The sequence below is a fragment of the Diplotaxodon limnothrissa genome, linkage group LG16 (genome assembly GCF_057381915.1).
Source record: "Diplotaxodon limnothrissa isolate DT_005_m linkage group LG16, D_limnothrissa_male_GT1.1, whole genome shotgun sequence".
NCBI lineage: Eukaryota > Metazoa > Chordata > Actinopteri > Cichliformes > Cichlidae > Diplotaxodon > Diplotaxodon limnothrissa.
Genome location: NC_140611.1, coordinates 7,478,539 through 7,496,597, shown reverse-complemented (window position 1 = coordinate 7,496,597; position 18,059 = coordinate 7,478,539). Strand labels below are relative to the sequence as shown.

The window sequence follows — 18,059 nt, the reverse complement described above, 5'->3', positions numbered from 1 at the left end:
CTGTCAGTCAACCAGTCGGTTGGTTAGATGAGTAAATTATACTTTGAAAGTAAAAACAAAACTATAAAGGGTGCTAAAGGATGCAGAGAAAGATCCACACAGACACCAGTACCATCTATGGTCAACAGAGCATCCCTCGCCCACAAAATGTCAGTCATGTGAACATTTTTTGTAACAACTGAGAATAATTACAGATGCGGAGACCAGAGTGAAGGCGGAGGAACGCAGCAGGAACATTCTTAAGCATTACCCAATATGGGACATGAATCACAGCTAAAACAGCGGCTAAAGGAGACGAAGACGAGAATCCCCTAAACTGACAAAACACAACAGTGTTCAATACAACAATGCATCTATAACATGCACCTATTTTACACTAAAACACAGCAAAGACATGACAGCAAAGACTTCAAATAGGGAATCTGAAATCACTTTTATTGATTCTGTACTTTAAATTTGTTGATTCTACTTTTGTTTAAAAAAAAAAAATTGCCAGAACCAGCTAATCAAATGCATGCGATCTTTAAGCACTCACGCTTGCCAAAGTATTACTATTATCATCATTTACACATTATTATTATTATTATTTATATCATAACAACATTACTATAACCTTTGATAAATGATCAAAACAATTAATTTACAGTCAAGATTGGTGGTGATTAATTTAATATACAGTTATGAATGAATCATCATCATCATCATCAACATCAGTTTGTCCAGATCAGACACATAAACTGTGTGTGTGTGTGTGTGTGTGTGTGTGTGTGTGTGTGTGTGTGTGTGTGTGTGTGTGAGAGAGAGAGAGAGAGGGGATGAAAAGCAGGAAGTAGCCTGGATGTCAGGCCACAGCTGCTTTAACGAGCAGATGACATCACCCCCTCTCTTTTTGTCACATGTTCACCGTGTCTCCTTCTCTCCATCTTGTTTGCACATTTATCCTGTCCAGCCTCTGTCCTCCTTGCAACATCACTTCCAGTTGTCCTCTATAATGACTCTACTCTTTACTTTCACGTTCATCCATCCCGTCATTACACATCTCACCTCGGCCTCTCTCTTTCACTCTCGCCATCTCTCGCTCTCTGTCTCACTTTCCCTGATTTGTAGTCAGTCCTTCAAAACAAGGCATCCTGAAACTACTCATTATCATTCCAGGGCATGAAATGGTGGGGAGACTCTGTTGCAGCCATATTGCTTCTAAAGTATGACAGCACACAATTTGAGCAGCGCTCACAGAACTACCGACCCAGGGGAGCAGACAGCCGCAAAATGGAAGCATAATGGAAAATGGAAGCAGAGTAGCAGGGAGACTTCTTCAGAGGCCAAAAAAGGTTGACATCCCTCTAACAGACAACCGGGAACATGGAGAGACTTGTTCCAGGCATTACTGGGTTGGCTGTCATACCTGAAAATGCCCCCATGTGGATTCCTCATATATGAAGAAGGGTGATAGAGGGACAAAATCCACAGTATTAAAGTCTTACAAATGCATTTTCAATTTCTGCGTAAGCTAACACTGTGGCTCAGCAAGGAAACACTTTGAGAGAAGCTAAAAAGGCTGAAAGGATGAAAGATCCCAATTTGATTCATCTCACTTTTAGCATTGCTTAAATTAAAACTGTTGGAAATGGATTTATTTTACAAATTCTGCTTTAAACTGGTCTTTGAGGTTAGAATATATGAAACAATTGAGTTACATACATTGATTTATCACACTACATGTTATCAGTCTTTAAAAATGATCCTAGATTGAACATGAATAGTCTTAACCAAAGATATTCTAGATATTTCAGTGAATAAGTGAAAATGCTGACTGAAAAGCACTGAAAGTTGTTTCAAAGGTTTTCAGTTTTAACTACTTGGGAATATCTGATGAATATCTGCATCAGTTTGTATGGGAATCCTTCAATGATGTTGATGTCTCACTCTGAAGTGACGAGCTAAGTTTTCTCAAACCAGAATCGAGTTCTTTTGTTGAACACATCCAAACTGGAGGAACGATTTCAGAAACTTAAACTCAAAAGGTTCAAACTTGGAATTCAGTGTAATAGGTTTTATATTGCCAGACATTTCAAAATGTTTTATTATGTCATTCACTCTTACTGCGTCTTCCACACCTTCCCACATTCACACCTCTGAGTGTACAGGGAGCAGTGGGAGAGGGAGGTGAGTGAGAGGAGAGAGAAAGAGCTCTCTTGGCTTGTGATGTCTTTCAGTTCATGCACAAAATTTACTGAGACAAAAGGATGCGAGGAAAAATGTCTAGAATAGTAATTTATTTCCCGAGGGAAGCGAAAGGCAGAGAGAAACATGCTTGCTGTGGAGTTTTTCCTCTAATCAAGATTGATTTTTTCCCCCATTAAATTCTGAGTCCTGCTGTATTACATCAAGTCAACAGCAGCAGTGGGAGATGCAGAATGCAGCCATGCTGCAGCTACAATTCCCTCTCTACCTCTTCCGCTTTCTTTCCAATTTCCTATAAGGGATGATGATGACTTCACTCCCTCTGTCAGTTCTCTCACGCGTTCCCTCATTTCGCAAACAACAGAGGTGGTGGCTGGTGAGAGATGGTGAATGATGGAAACGGGGGAGAACACAATGGGCATATTTGTGCCAGAAACTGGAAGAGCAAGGGTGAAAACACAAGCGAGGATGAGAAATTTAAGAAAAAGAGAGCAAGGAGACGACTGATGTAAGAATCTGGAGAATGGATGTGATTGAGCCTGCAAGCAGTGATAGCCCCTCCCATAATCCCACTGCACTTTACATGAACCTTCTCTGGAGGAAGGGGGGGCATTATCACTGATTTCTTCTCCTTATCTGAGCTTACTCTCTTATGTAATCGACAAACATCCAAAAAGACTTCTTACAATTAATCAGACAGCTGTACTACGGGGACAGACATTCCTAAAACGCAGCATCGGCACTGCTTTTCTATCTAAACTTAAACAGACTGCAAAAATAAGGATTCCTGCACAGGAGACATTAAACTGACGGACATTAAACTGCCAGTTGCTTTGGATGTACAAAGTCACCGGTGTGGCATTACTGGTCTGAAGTAAAGCACAAGGTAAAGAGTTGCCACCTGAAAGCATTACCACACAGTAAAAAAGAAAAAAAAGAAACAGCAATTACAGCTGTCTCAGGAAGCAACACACTACTGTCTCCAGCACGCCACACTACAACAAAAGCACATCCACACATCTAAAACGATGTAATAGCATTTTACAGGCATCACAAGAAACTGCGTGGTGCAGAGAAGCCTGCATACACCATCTCTCTCAGTCTTAAGCACAGGAAGCAAGCTCAGGCTAATTTCCTCAAAAGTAAATGAACAAAAAAAACTGTGGTAAACAGTTCCAACCCTTTTGGAGAGAAAGGATGCAGTATTTCAGTGTCACATAAAAGGCACGAGTACTGCTCCACTTACAGAAACTTCTAGTTTATCATGTAAAAGCCAGGAGGAAGAGAAATCTATGTTAATGCCACTTTGACTGGTTTTGAAAAAACTACAATTATATCTGAACAGCGAGAATCTTTAATGTCTGTTTTCATCTTATTCACTCTGTGGGAGATGGAGAGGAAGACACAGATGTTTCTAGTCAAAACAAAAGCTTCAAATAAATTAGTTTTACCTGTTATAACCAGAACCAACTGTGAATCTGTGTGTTAAACGCCGGTTTAGCTTGCACAGCTCTACCACATTAGCCCAAATAAAAGACAGTGTTTCTGGGGTTTCAGAGGTTTGCAAGTCTGTGTTGAAGCTATTTGTAAATTTGGTACTGCAAATAAATATTTAGTTATAATTGATTTATTCTTCAATATTCTTTATTGTTAGCAGAAGTAAAACAACAACAAAAATGCTCATAAGAGAGCTTTAAAGTGCAAATCGGCACCCTTAAATTGCCTTTATAGTCCAACCAATCAAAACACAGACATGTTATGACTTTAAAAATGTTACATTTTGTCTGAAGCAGTCAAATATGAGTGAATGTTGCTAAAAACATAGTCTAAGAATAATACAATTATCAAACCAGAAAAAGTATGAAGTAATATGAAAATCTCTGTATGCAGCCCTGGAAGTTCAGCTGAGCACAGCCTGAGGAAATGTGTTCTAGCCTCAAGAAATCATCAATGCTGTTGCTGTTTATTGCAAAAGACGTGCTGCCAATAAGGAGCTGATGAAAGTCATTGAGTTACAAAGGCAATTTAGCTCTGCTGTAACCTTCACATTATGACAATTTGCATGAAATCAACATTTTAGTTTACAGTTATACCCGCTCATCTTTAGCGGCCTATTTTTCACACTCTCAGTCTTTTAATGGGGTATTTAAAGGTTTAACAGAAACTTTAAAGCAACTGAGGCTCAGAATGACTTGCTTATATCACAAAGCCCAACCTTGTGCACTGTTACTCTATAGCCCTACTGTTTTCTTAAGTGTCCATTTTTCACCCTCTCTCTCTCTCCCACACTCTCTATACAGAACAGGAAGTGGTATGTGGGTCAGAGCACATATGCAGAGATAAGCACAGGGAATCGAGAGCGTTCCCAGAAACGCACACACATAGGAAAGAAGATGTATAAATGGGAGGTTTTCCATCCATGACTTGTGAGTGCATGAAAGCTCCTGTGGTTCCCATCTCTCTCTCACACACACACACACACACACACAGACATACATATGCATATATACAGTAACTGTTATACTGAATTTGCGTACATGTGCAGTATCTCAAATTTTCCCAATGCAAACAACTTCCTCTGCCTGACAGTCATTCTTGGCCGGTGTCCAGCCAAACAGGCTGTGTTTATTTTATAAAAATGGCTGAAACCGTGTGGAAAAGGGACCACTCAAAACATTTTGGTGGAACGGGAGGAAAAAAAGTAACTGCCAAGACTCCTCAACATGTGTATTTCTCTTCAATGATTCATCTTGTATGAATACATAAACATGTCCCCATCAAATGCTCTTGATCCTTCCTCGTTCCCTTCTTTTTGATCTCTGAGGCTGGATATGTAGATTTGTTCCTGCAGGCCACAGAGTTACACCCCGAGCTCATGATTGCCGCTTTTAATGTTTTACCGTGAACTAGATTTTTCAAAGGCAACTTCAATATGCAGCATGTGAGAGCCCAGATGTGCTGAAGCTGTAGAGTAAGAGCCTTATGTTTGTTGAGAATACTGCCATGGACTGTATAACCCAAACTGCTTCCAGACACTGGTTTCCAGCTGCTCCTGGGTCATGATTATCCAGAACCAGCAATTTTGATTGTTTGTTGTAATCTTTTTGTTTACTGATCAAAACTGTCAAATAGGCCAGAATACTTGTTGCACTAATACGAATCTGACTTTAAAAACAACACAAAAAACATTTTTTTAATGAATTTCAGAATAACTATTTATAATCTATTAACAGTGCTATACAAAAGTCTTAAGCCACCATTATATAGTAATACGCTATAATAGTTTCCACAATTCTAATAAACTTGAAAGTCAGTATTTGGTATGACCACCTTTATTCTTCAGCACGTCCTGCACTCACTGCATTGACAGTGTGTTTGGGATCACTGTCATGCTGAAAAATGAAGCTGTTGCCAATCAGATGATTTCCAGATGGTATTGCACGGTGGATCAAAATCTGACTGCACTTTTCTACATTCACACGTCCATCAATGTTGACAAGATTCCCAACACCACTGGCTCGGAGGCTGTCATGCTTTTGGACAAGATACTCACTGTTGTACCTCTGTCTGAGTGGCCATGTCTGAAGAATACTTTGAAAGACCCTCCTAAAGGGTCATCAAAATGTGCTGGCAATATGTCCCTATTGCTCTCTTGTAACACAAGAAAAACAAATTTTCTTAAGGTATGTCATACTGCACCATCACAGTCTGCTACACTGCTTCCATTTATGGTGCACATAATGTTGTGCTTTAAAGCTTTTCCCTGTAAACAGCCTTCCAGATTCTGAGTGGAACCATGTTTTAGACAGCCCTGCATAAAGACACAGACTTTAACACTGTCGCTTTCATCCATAACTCAGAGGTGGTCCCAGAAGTTAACTTGGGAGGTGTTACAGAATGATTGAATAGATAATTAAAATTAAATACTCAACAAACAAAAAAAATCAGTGGCTGAAACACTTTCTTTTCTTTCCATTTCATAATTAACTGATACTACAACATTTCTGAGGTCTCTAACAGTCCTGGAGGCTGATTACAGCACTACCATCTTTGTTACAAATGAGCTCTTATTATCACAGAGGACCAATTTCAACAAGGATAGAGTGGGATGCACATTAGATAGTAAGTCTTTAGAGATACAGATGAAACCAGCAGGGTCCTGAAAGGCAGACCGTACAATCCTCTTCAGTGTGACAGTTAACCCAGATTAAAGCTCTGTTGGTACACTCATTCCTCTTTAAGCCATCTGCAGGAACATTTTTCTTCTTGGCTCATTTGGCCATTGATTCAATGATGAGTAAAAAAAAACCCAAAAAACAAAAACAAAACATCAGCATGAGGTTACTTTAATAACATTTTCTGCTTGTATACACATTAAGGAACACAGAACTAAAAAGGCAGAAACAGCCCTCTGGGGCCCAGTTTAACTCTGTGGATCTCAAAACATTTACATGCACGAGTCTAAAATCATCATTAGCTAAAGTGCCCTGAGAGAAGTGAAAAATCTGCTTGCTTCAAACGTGACCTCCTCAAAGTTCATCTAATGAACAGAGACCACTGTTAAGAGTGATGGAAGCTATGTGATTATATTCCTGACCATTTTTGGAGAGAAAATATTGACATGAGGGTGTGGAATGGAGAGAGGCTGTGGAGTGGGGAAACTGTTTGGTGTTTATCTTGTATGCTTCAGAAAAGCTATTTATTCCATCACATGCAATAAAACTTAGTCTGGAATCAATTACAAATATGCAAAGTACTAAAAGTACTAATGTGCCAACTTCCGCGTGCAGTAGGTTTCATGATCAGGCCTACTAACTTTAAACAGATGTCTGCTTGCAGTTAGAACCAAATCAAATTTCCCTCACAAGACGCCTTTCCAGCACCAAATCTCACGTGTTTATCTATGTTCCAGTGTAATTTGTTTTCTGGATTGAAAGAGTGACTCTTTTCATCATTTTATCTATATAAAAATTTATTGGCTGACAATTACTAAGGCAGGTATTCCTATAGTCCTACAGCCACTGCATCTGTTTCAGTGGAATATAGCTGTTTCTGTAATGGCAGAATAATTTTACTTCATTCAATCCTTCTCGTGACCGGCGTTTGCTGCAGGATTTAACAATCCCACAGTGCAAGAGTGGTTTAGCTGGGATTGAAACCTGATTAAAGACAACAAAAGATTACAAGCGCATGCTGATAGGTGTTACTGACCTCGGTGACGTCCATGACCTTGATGGCCGCCAGCTGTCCCGTCTTAACATGTCGACCCTGCAAAGAAACACAGGAGAGAGGAGAGATGAGCAAAGTGGAAATCTGTATTTTTGTGCATTGTGAACAGCTGCTACCAATGTTTGTGATTAAAGTGTAAGCTTGGTTATAGGACAATTAAGAGCACAATGTGACAATAAAAGTTGCTGCTTTATTGAAGGCCAAGTATATGACTATGCAAATCGACGGTAGTGTCCAAGGCTGAGTACACATTGAGGTTTATTCAGCCGTTCCAAAAAATAAAAACCACATTTATAACAAGTTATTTGTCTCTACAATAGCGTGGAGAACCACAGGCAATAATCCAAACCTTTATCATTTCCAAACAGGCTGAGCACAGTGTTTCCAACGTGGACTGGTGCAAAGAATTAAAACGGTAAACTCATTTTATCCAGGCAGAGCAAACACAGTCTGAACAGCTTTTCCAAATTTAAAGGACATAAACAGCGTGAAATAGTATGTGACCTGAAAGAGGCAATAATGACACCATGCTTCACTACATGTGTGAGTAACTAGCCTGCAGCTCCACCATACTGCATGCATGTTTTTCATAATTTCAGAATGAATGTGACAAAACATGCAATAGGCTTGCACAACGTTGGATGTGTACCTTTCTTTTTTTTAGAAAAGAAGTTATTGCCAATAATTGTTGAGATAACCGCAAGCTTGTGGTCAAAGCAGTATTATCTCATTCTTGAGAGGCTTTCAGAAATACTTTGAGACTTCGTGAAACTCAGCACCAAAAGTATATAAAAGAAAAATGAAGGGGGCTTTAAATGAGCTAGAAGCTGGAAATAGATTATATGCTAACAATAACTTTTGGGAGCAAACTAGCATGTAGCAATTTTTGTTTTTGTTTTTTAATACCATGTAAAAATTAAACCAATAGCTTATTTTAAAGATATTGTGAAGACTTCACTTTTTATCGACTTTTTAAAATATTTCAAGCAAAAAATAATTACTCTGAAAGGATAAAAAACTAACAACTTACATGTTGCAGTTGCTCTAAAGCCCCCTAAATTAATTCAGCGTTAGGGCCACTGGGAAAGAAAAAAAAAAGTGGGCATGTCTTTTTTTTCTTCTTTTTCTTTTCCAGAATTCTGAGAAAAAAAGTCAGAATTCTAAAATAAAAATAAAAATAAAAAAATCTGACTTTAATGTCACAATTCTGACTTTTTTTCTCAGAATTCTGGAAAAGAAGAAAAAAAACAACTTGCCCACTTTTTTTTCCAGTGGCCCTAATCCTCTTCTGTAGAAAACAACTAATAAATACTCACACTGACAAATACTAATGAAGCACTAGCTACTTGAGCAGTTTAAAAAATAGACTGTAAAACTTAAATTTCAACCATTTGGAGAGCTAAAATTTTGCAGTTCACCATGAAAAGAACAAAAATTACCAACATATTTTTCCAGGTAAAAGAACACACCGTTCAAGTAGTTTTCAGATGCCAGAATAACACCCAAAGAACAAACCTTATTCTCACACTAGCCTACATAGCATTACAGGAAAGGTACACAGCTGTTACAGCCTGAACAAGCAAGCACTTTTGAATACAGCAATGGTGTAGAGATAAACAAACTCTTCCAGGAAAGACAAACACAGAAAGGGAAAAATTTGAGATGATGCAATGCTTTATGACTGTATTATGTGTGTAGTGCCTGTGTGCGTCTGATCAGGTTTCCTTTGTGAGAAAAGGCACTGTGACACCTGAACCACCAGCCCCAACGACTGAGTGATGAGAGATTAACCCATTTCAGTTTAGTCAAGGGGGGCGTGTGTGTGTGTGTGTCTATATGTGTGTGTGTGTGTGTCTATGTGTGTGTGTGTGTGTCTGTGTGTCTGTGTGTGTGTGTGTCTATATGTGTGTTTGTGTGTGTGTGTGTTTGTGTGTGTGTCTATATGTGTGTCTGTGTGTGTGTCTATATGTGTGTCTGTGTGTGTGTTTGTGTGTGTGTCTATAAGTGTGTCTGTGAGTGTGTGTGTGTGTGAGTGAGTGTCTGTGTGTCTGTGTGTGTGTCTTTATGTGTGTTTGTGTGTGTGTCTGTGAGTGTCTGTGTGTGTGTGTGTGTGTGTGTGTGTGTGTGTGAGTGTCTGTGTTTGTATGTGTGTGTGTGTGTGTGTGTGTGTGTGTGTGTGTGTGTGTGTGTGTGTGTGTGTGTGTGTGTGTGTGGCTGACGAAAAAGGTCAAGGCTGATGGAGACAGCAAACTGCAAAACTGACAGGAAAACAAATCTCTGATGGTGCTTTTTGGTGGGGACTATCGAGTTACACTACGGAACACAATAAAGGATAAAGGAGGACTCTGACTTTTCTATAGTACGGTACTAGATTTCGATATTCTGTTATTTTGTGACCTTTACTTTATGCCTTCTTGTGGCAATGTGGCTCTTATCTCAAAATCTTAAACCTTTCTCTTTATATAATCTTAACAAAATATTATAAGAGAAATAAAGGACAAACAAATGAGAAATAAACAGATGTTTTTAAATGCAGAGAGGAGATAGAATATTAACGTAGTACATTACTGAAAATGCTGAGAATGAAGTAGCTACTAAACATCAAAAGGATCAAGCTGTTTTGACCATTTACATAACGTGACATCATTTTAAAAAGACTTTTGTTGCTTAAATGTAGCCCAATTTAGGTTCAATAAGCCCCACATACATTCTAGCACATGAATTAACTATACAAATGTTTATTTTATTTTCTCCAATGAATATAAACTTCGACCATCAGTTACATTAAAAAAAAAAATCATTTTGCAACACACTGGCGAGTCAGCCACTTTGTTAAATCCATCGCCAATACTGTGATGAACTTTCTTGTGAATGTCTGGATGCTAGCACGCTGCTGCAGTGGCCTGTAGTTTGCATAGAAATGTGAACTTATCTGCAAAAACTCGTTAACTACTAACTGAGCGATACAGAAACTTCCAGAAAGTCCAAACTTTTACTTTGAATGAAAATGTCTCTATCAGCCTCCATCAAGCTTAAGTATCTATCTTACTGCAGCGCTGCTGAGTCAAACGTTTCTAAGCCATGACACAACCACACTGCAGGTTTTCCCTATTATGTACTGATGCACACAAACTAACCGCCACTAACAAATGCTCTCACAAGGAGATTTGCAGGCACAAAAGTATATGAACCCTCACTATTCCCCCGGCTTACTGCCTCCTCAGTGTGACCTCACCACCTGCATTTCAGACTTTGCATTTCTTTTTCTCCGAGCCATGTTTAACAATTTGCTGTCAAAGAGAATAGCAGGTAGGGTACCAGCCCATTTTAGCTGATGATGCAGTTTGTAAAGGCGGCAGGATGTGTCTCACACACACACGCACACACTGCAAATACTCTGAAACGTCTTATATTAACTCCCTGACAAACAATGGAAACTCAAGCAGACACACACCTTACATTCCCCATACACTCACACACCCGAGGCTCAAAGATTGTATAGAAGTTGTGTAGATACTGATGAAATCATGAAACGAATGTGTGAGAACATATGCATCTCCCCCCCCCAGGTTTTGTTGCATACAGTTAATGTGTAAATATGAACAAATATAATTACGACTGTGTGTGTGTCACAGACTAAATTACTAACAAATTTCTACGCGTCTGCATCACTCGCCTTTGCATGTGAGAAAGGTGACCTCAGCACAGCACAGACTGTTATAATTACAGACACCCCCCCCCCCCCCCCCCCCTGCACTAGACAAGCATACAACGGTTAAAAGATGACATCATCTTCTTCCCAGATTCTTTTGTTCAAAAACGAGACACAGATATACGCACACACCTGGCCTTTATGAAAAACCAAAAGACAGAAAAAAAAGCCAGAAGGAAGAATCATCAGTCTTTGGAAATAACAAAGACTTCCAGAGAGGAAGAGAAAGAAATTAGATGTTCACACAGGCTGTCCAGTTTTGCAACAATATCTAAACATGTGGTTCTAAAAGTGGACCCTCCAAATTGCCTCAAATCAAATCTGCTTGTAGGCCCATCTGAAATGATTTACTTAAAGGATCCTGTCTTGTGTCTATTTACGTAGCTCTTGAGGCAGAGTCCAAGAAGAAGTGGACAACATTTCAAAAAGCACAAGTGAAATGTTTCAGTGACATTAACTCTCAGTTTCACTCCACTATAAAGCATTTCTTTGTCTGTAAGGATGATGGTCTTTTCCACAGCAGTGGAAAAACTCAAAAACCACCAATGTCAAAAACAGAAAACATGAGCAGCCCATGTTTCAGAGTAGTCTATAAACTTTTATCACTGCCCCCTACTGACAGTCCACAGCTTCAACATACAAATGCAGGTCTTTAAGGCCTAGCAGAAGCACTCATGGACGTCTGAGCTGTAGGATTTTTATTTTTGTTTTATTTAGATAAAAACTGAAACATGCTAAACTACTGAGATCACGATTCATTGTGCTAGCCCCAGCATCTTCAGTGTTGGTAAGATTGAGTCACTGCACAGATGAAACACATTCAAAGAGAAAAGGAAACAAAATCGCTGCCGGAGGTTAAGACAGTTTATATATAGTTTGGATGCTCATACCACTGCAGTAATAAGGACACTGGATTTTAGGGGTTAAAACATCAGTTACTGCCTTAATAGACACTCAGGCATATATTTAGTTGCCAATCTTCCAGTTTTAGAGTCTTCCACTTTAGAGACAATGTTTTTTTCATTTCAGCACATAAATCGTCACAAAAGATGACGATTTACCAAGCTTTACTCGTTGGGTATAAACCATATGGTTTTTAGCACTTAAATCAAAACTGAAAAAATAAAAACATTATGACTGCTGCTGCTTTTTTTCCTCCGAGAAGAAAAGAAGATTAAAGGGGAACATTAAACTTCAGTCAATCCTTCATTCTGCTTTTTAAGAGCCCTTTATTGCCTAACTATGAATGCAAATAGTACAGTTACTGAAACTCTCTGTTAACACCTCCCAGCTGACTCCATGTCCCATTCAAACATGATATAATCTTTCTGTCATCCGACTCTCCCATGACTAGCACCGTGATCTATCCATTCAACGCTCAGTCAATTCTCTGTGTGGGATGTTTGGACCAGAGTTTCCTTCATCATGGAAAAGCCTGCAGGGCTTAGGAAGTGGAGAGGAGCTGGTTTCAGCAATGAAGTTCGGCTCATATTTCCTTAACAAGTTTTTTGAGACAGCCTTAAGGGAACTTTTGCAAGTTTGAGATAACAATACACCCTTGGTTTGGGAGCTTTTTTACATGGATGTACTGTGTACCCTTTTCCATTAAAGGTTTTTTTAGTGCCATCGTCCAATCTTAAACTGGTTCTATGCAACTCCAAAGACTGGGGATGCCAAAAGAGCTTGCACAATTTAAGAGGCATTATGAATGGCTTTGCATTCATATACTCATTGATAAATATAAAAGTAGGTAATTAAAGCAACAATCATCAAAGACGAATGAGCACCATGACAGATGAAGAGTCGCAGCCTGACCTTTAGGGATTCCTTCACTCTCATTGTTCATCTCTCCAACCAGAACCCACCAATGGTTTAATGAGGACCTGACCCTAGAGTTCACAAGGATCATTCAGGTAGTGTGACCTTTGACCTCAAGCTACAACTTCAAGGGGCAAGGGATCCAGGTTATTTTCACTGAAGTGAAAAGCTATGTCCACATAGAAGGCCTGGTGTTTACAGGACATTTGCCCCATCTGTTTCCACAAATGATGTGTCAAGGCAAGGTAACCAGATGTAGGTCATCCTCATTGTACAAGTGCTTAGTCCCAACACACATCCCCTCTACTTACAGACAATAAATAAAATCCGAGCTTAAAAAAGCTCCAGGTCATGTTTAGAAAGTCGACGATTATCTGGTGGATACACTGACATACATATACCATAGGCCTGCACAATAAATTGAAAATTTATTGTCATCGCGATATCAGCCTGTGCGACGGGCCCATTGCAAAATATGGCGTAAACTGCGATAATTGGGTACATTAAAATGTTTACACACGTGCTTTAAAGAATTTACCAATCAAAGAAACCCCTTTACACATTTGACCAGTCGAATAGAGCCCTTCACGGCATTAACCAATCAATGGATTACAGACCCGCCTCCTACGTAGGTGGGGAGCGAACAGCGCTGCATTAACGAGTCAGAGTTGTAATGGCTGACTATGGCTACTGACTATGAACTCGTGGCTAAAAATAATAGTACCTCGCTTATTTGGAGGTACTTTGGATTTGATAAAGACGACGTTCTCCAAACACAGGTGCTCTGCAAAACTTGCCGAACACTCGTGGCAACCACCAGAGGAAACACGACTAATCTCCACCATCATCTTCAATACAACCACAGAGAACTGTTTGAGCACGATCTGATATCATCGTGTTGGTGTTGTTCCCAGATCAACATAGTAAATGTTGTTCCAGGAACAACACCAACACGACGATATCAGATCATCCACTGTTTGAAGAGTTCCAGAAAGATAGGGCTAGCCAAACAAAGGTTGCTAATGTTAAGACAAAGAGCGCAGCAGTCCAACAGCCGTCTCTGTATCAGAGTGTTTCAAGTGGAACTCCTTATGAGAAAACGTCGAAGCGCTACAAAGAAATAACAGAGGCCATTACACATTTTTAGGCTAAAGACATGATGCCTATAAATACAGTTAGCAGAGAGGGCTTCACTAGTCTGATACATAAAATGGACCGGAGATACCGCATCCCCTCACGAAACTACTTTTCCCATGTCGCCATTCCACAAATGTACGAAACATGCCGCAAGACCGTCATATTTGAACTGAGCCAAGCTGAAAACTACGCAAGCACTACAGACCTATGGTCAAGTCGTACAACGGAACCATATATGAGCTTCACAGTGCACTTCCTCACCGAAGACTTTGAACTGACAACACTGTGTCTAGAGACTGCATTTTCCAGACTCTCACACTAGTGAAAATATAGCCCATGTATTAAGTGAGGTGCTGGCCAGGTGGGATCTTAAAGAAGACCCAAATTTTTTTATGGGGGCAATGTTTCAATGTTAAAGTGCACTTTGTTGCTACGCTGCTAATACAGCAGCTTTCTTTAAATAAAACTGTTGCAGTAAAACAGAAATTATGTATTCTGGGTTTGTTTTTTTGCTATTTATTTTATCGCAAGTCACATCGTTATCGCAATATTGATCACAGTTATCGCACATCGCAGATTTTCCTAATATCATGCAGCCCTAATATACCAGATGCTCATTTATCAGACGGTTACTTATTTTAACTTCCCTGAAATGACTTTCTGCAGGTTTAAGGTGTTCAAAGTGCATGCAATAGAGATGGAAAGTCACACGGGCTTCCTGTTATATGTAAGCAAGAAATCATGACTTCTCAACCCACTGGACCCTGTAATCCTCCTAACAGAGAACATTGTACGGTTCTCACTGTGCTACATTACAATAAAAAATAAAAGTGTCATTTTTCTTTTTTTCTTTTTTTACAAGTGCCCACACAAAATAAGTTTGAAGCTGAAGAGGTTTTACTGCAGAGCGTGCATGCTGCTTTCTCGTGGCTGCCCTTTACCCTTGCAAAATAAGACCACACTCTAGACTTCCTGCCTCATATACGTGGGCTTATCACAAACTAGGAACCACGGGGACCAGCAGGCTGTGACCGAGCGCCACCACTTCCTGTCAGGTTTAAGATATTTTTTGCCCTATAACCAATAAAAACACATCTCTTATCATTGATTGACATCTGTTTGACTATTACACACCACACCACACCACACCAATTATTTCACTGACTTTTTGTTTGTTTAGTTTTTTCCCCCTGTTGCTTTTTTATGGGGGGGGCACACAACACATTTAGTGTTGCTGGTTTGCTTTAAAAACCAGGAAATCTGGTTTTACATTTTTTTCCAGCTGCTGCTTGGAAACGGCGGAAGTCTGGAGAGATATAAAGAAGAGCGAAGACGAGCAAGACGAGGCTGAGAATCAGAGGGTTAGAAGGCGAGGAAAAACAAGAAATAACAACATGAGTTGGCGTGTGTGTGTGTGTGTGTGTGTGTGTGTGTGTGTGTGTGTGTGTGTGTGTGTGTGTGTGTGTGTTACAGATAGAAGCCAGATAGAATTAAGACAAGGGGGGGGGAAAGAAACTGTGCGACTTCCCCCTTAAGGAAATGCCAAGGAAGTGGAGTCATTTTAGAGCCAACACACACACACACACACACACACACACACTACAAATTGTTGTCAACTGTACACATAGTGCATGTTTATCTTTAATCTGAATATATACCTGATTTTACTGGGCATACGTGTGAGTGTACATGCATGATCCATTTCAGGACAAAGCGTCCTTTATTGTGCCCCTCTGAGCTTTCGGGGCATAGAGAAGGAGCCAGGTGCAAGCTTTAGTGCAAACACAAATACTTTCACAAACACATTCACATGCACAGATGCACAGAGAAACCCCCAAAACAAACACACACATATAGAAAGATGTGCACAGGCAAACACCCTGCCTATTTCTGCAGCTCGGCAGTGTGAAAACCATCTCGCTAACAAGTCTTTATTGATCAAACCAACAACGTGTGGAGTTTTGAAAAGTCTTGAAACCATCATGACGATGATGGGCTTCGACACCTATGAGCGAAGCTGCTCATAGGTGTATGCTAAACACAACCTCATAACTGCTATAACAGCAGACACACACACAAAACAAGGTAGAAAGAAGAAAACACAAGGGCCAGAGGAGGAATTTAAACTTTTATTGCTGCTTCCACATCACAGCTGCTGCTCAGTTCTCTTGTCAACAACAGTGACAGTGTCGATCGCTAACCCTACGGTGCTTCTATTCTCGTGGGGAAAGCACAAAAAAATACAGGCACACATACAATTTATGAAGGTGTCATAAGGCAGGAATTCTCTTTTTAGTTAGTGTGTGTCACAGTACATAGTTTCCAAGCACACCACTGTGTATTATTTAGAAGCAGGGCAGTTGATTATTTCTGCTGCTCATTGATCTGTCCATTAAGTGCATAAAAAAACAAAATACTGTATGTGTGTGTGTAACTGTTCTCCAAACAGTCGCAGTTGGGAAACTTCGATGACAAAAATCCATCTACCATCTGCCATCAGTACAAACGGACACCTGTTTTAAGCTGTAAAACTTCAAGCAGCTGTTTCAGAAAATCCACCCAATCAGCTCGCATTAAATATGCAGACGAGAAGCCTGCATTTCATATCATTTACTGTCTTAACAGTAAATGATATTATTCTTCAGGCAAAACATTTTTAAAAGTCCTTTTTGTTATCCCTTAAAGCCTAGATAAAGCTCAGCTTTTACTTCTTATTTTGGCCATTATAGCACCCAGAGTGTCTCCCAACACTGTAACCTGACATTCACGATTCACTCAAAGGTTTGGTTGTGTGGCTCAAGCAGAGGAGCTCATCTGCATCACTTCCTCCTGGTTATGACAGGGTACCGTGCAAATGAAGAAGACATCACTTGTGTTGATCTACTGCTTTGTGACAAACACCCAGTTAATGCAGAAAGCTTGTATTTTTGAGCTATTTTTATCAGTGCCCCCTGAGGAAGACTGCAGCTGCCATCTTTAATGGAAAGAAACAAGAATAATGACAGTCAGAGATTTTTTTTTTTTAACTAAAAACATTTTTCTGCCTGATAGTAGACAACCAACCAGTGTCAAATCTCACGGAGCTGAGTCATATTTGTGGTGCTTTCTTTGTTTGTGACTCATTCATTCCCCTCCTCTTTTTATTCCCTTATCTTAAACTCCACCTTCGCAGATGGGGAATGAGCTGCATTTTTGCTATTTCTATATCAATTCAGACTGGAGGATTTTCATTAATCTACAGTACCTACCAGGCTCCCGCCTTTGTCTTCTCCTTTGTCTAATGTATGTCTGTTTCTATCATTTCTGGATCTACAAAAATCACTATTTATCAGTTTGTTGCTTCTCCCAAAAACAGGAAAACAACGAGAGACTTGATAAGATGTTAAGCTCAGTTTCTGCTTCTCCTTTGCTCTGCCTTAGTGTTTAAACAGGGAGCTCTGTGTAAGTAGGCCAAGAAAACAGTCTCACTCTGGGGAGCAACACAAAGACACAGAGAGGGGGAGAGAGAGAGCGAGGTTGGTCAGTAATAAATCTCCATTGATTGCTGTGATCCAGCTAAAATTCAAAGAGTGTCTGCACCTGCACTAATGATGACCACACACACTTACAGAGAGACTGACACTATCCTTTTGATCTCCACACACATACAGATACCACAAATCTTTAGTTTCAGACATTAAAAAAAGAAATAAAGAAAACAGAAAGGAGTGAGGACATTAACGTATTACAGAAAGACAGACGGTGAAAAGTGGATAGGTAGGTGGGGGAGACAGTTGAGGGATGGGGGGGGTTGGCCAGCGCTGCATAGCTGCTGTAATGAGATCTAGTGGTAGTAAGGGGGTTACATTCTGGGCAGTGCCGCAACTTTCCATAACGTAATGACCTATCACCCCATTTTTAGACACACTAGGAGGACTGACGGTCATTGAAATGGATATCGCTTATGACCAGGCCGACAAACCACAACATCAGGGCTTTT

At 39.9% G+C, this 18,059-nt stretch overlaps 1 protein-coding gene across 1 annotated transcript in view; it reads right to left on the bottom strand.

Annotated features, from left to right (window-relative positions):
* LOC146615658 (mitogen-activated protein kinase kinase kinase kinase 4-like) overlaps positions 1 to 18,059 on the bottom strand; it is a 109,915-nt gene that overhangs the window by 53,327 nt on the left and 38,529 nt on the right. Inside the window, exon 3 of the mRNA XM_085375078.1 lies at positions 7,396 to 7,452. Within this exon, the coding sequence (XP_085231204.1) occupies positions 7,396 to 7,452 (57 nt within the window). The remainder of the gene's footprint in view (positions 1 to 7,395; positions 7,453 to 18,059) is intronic.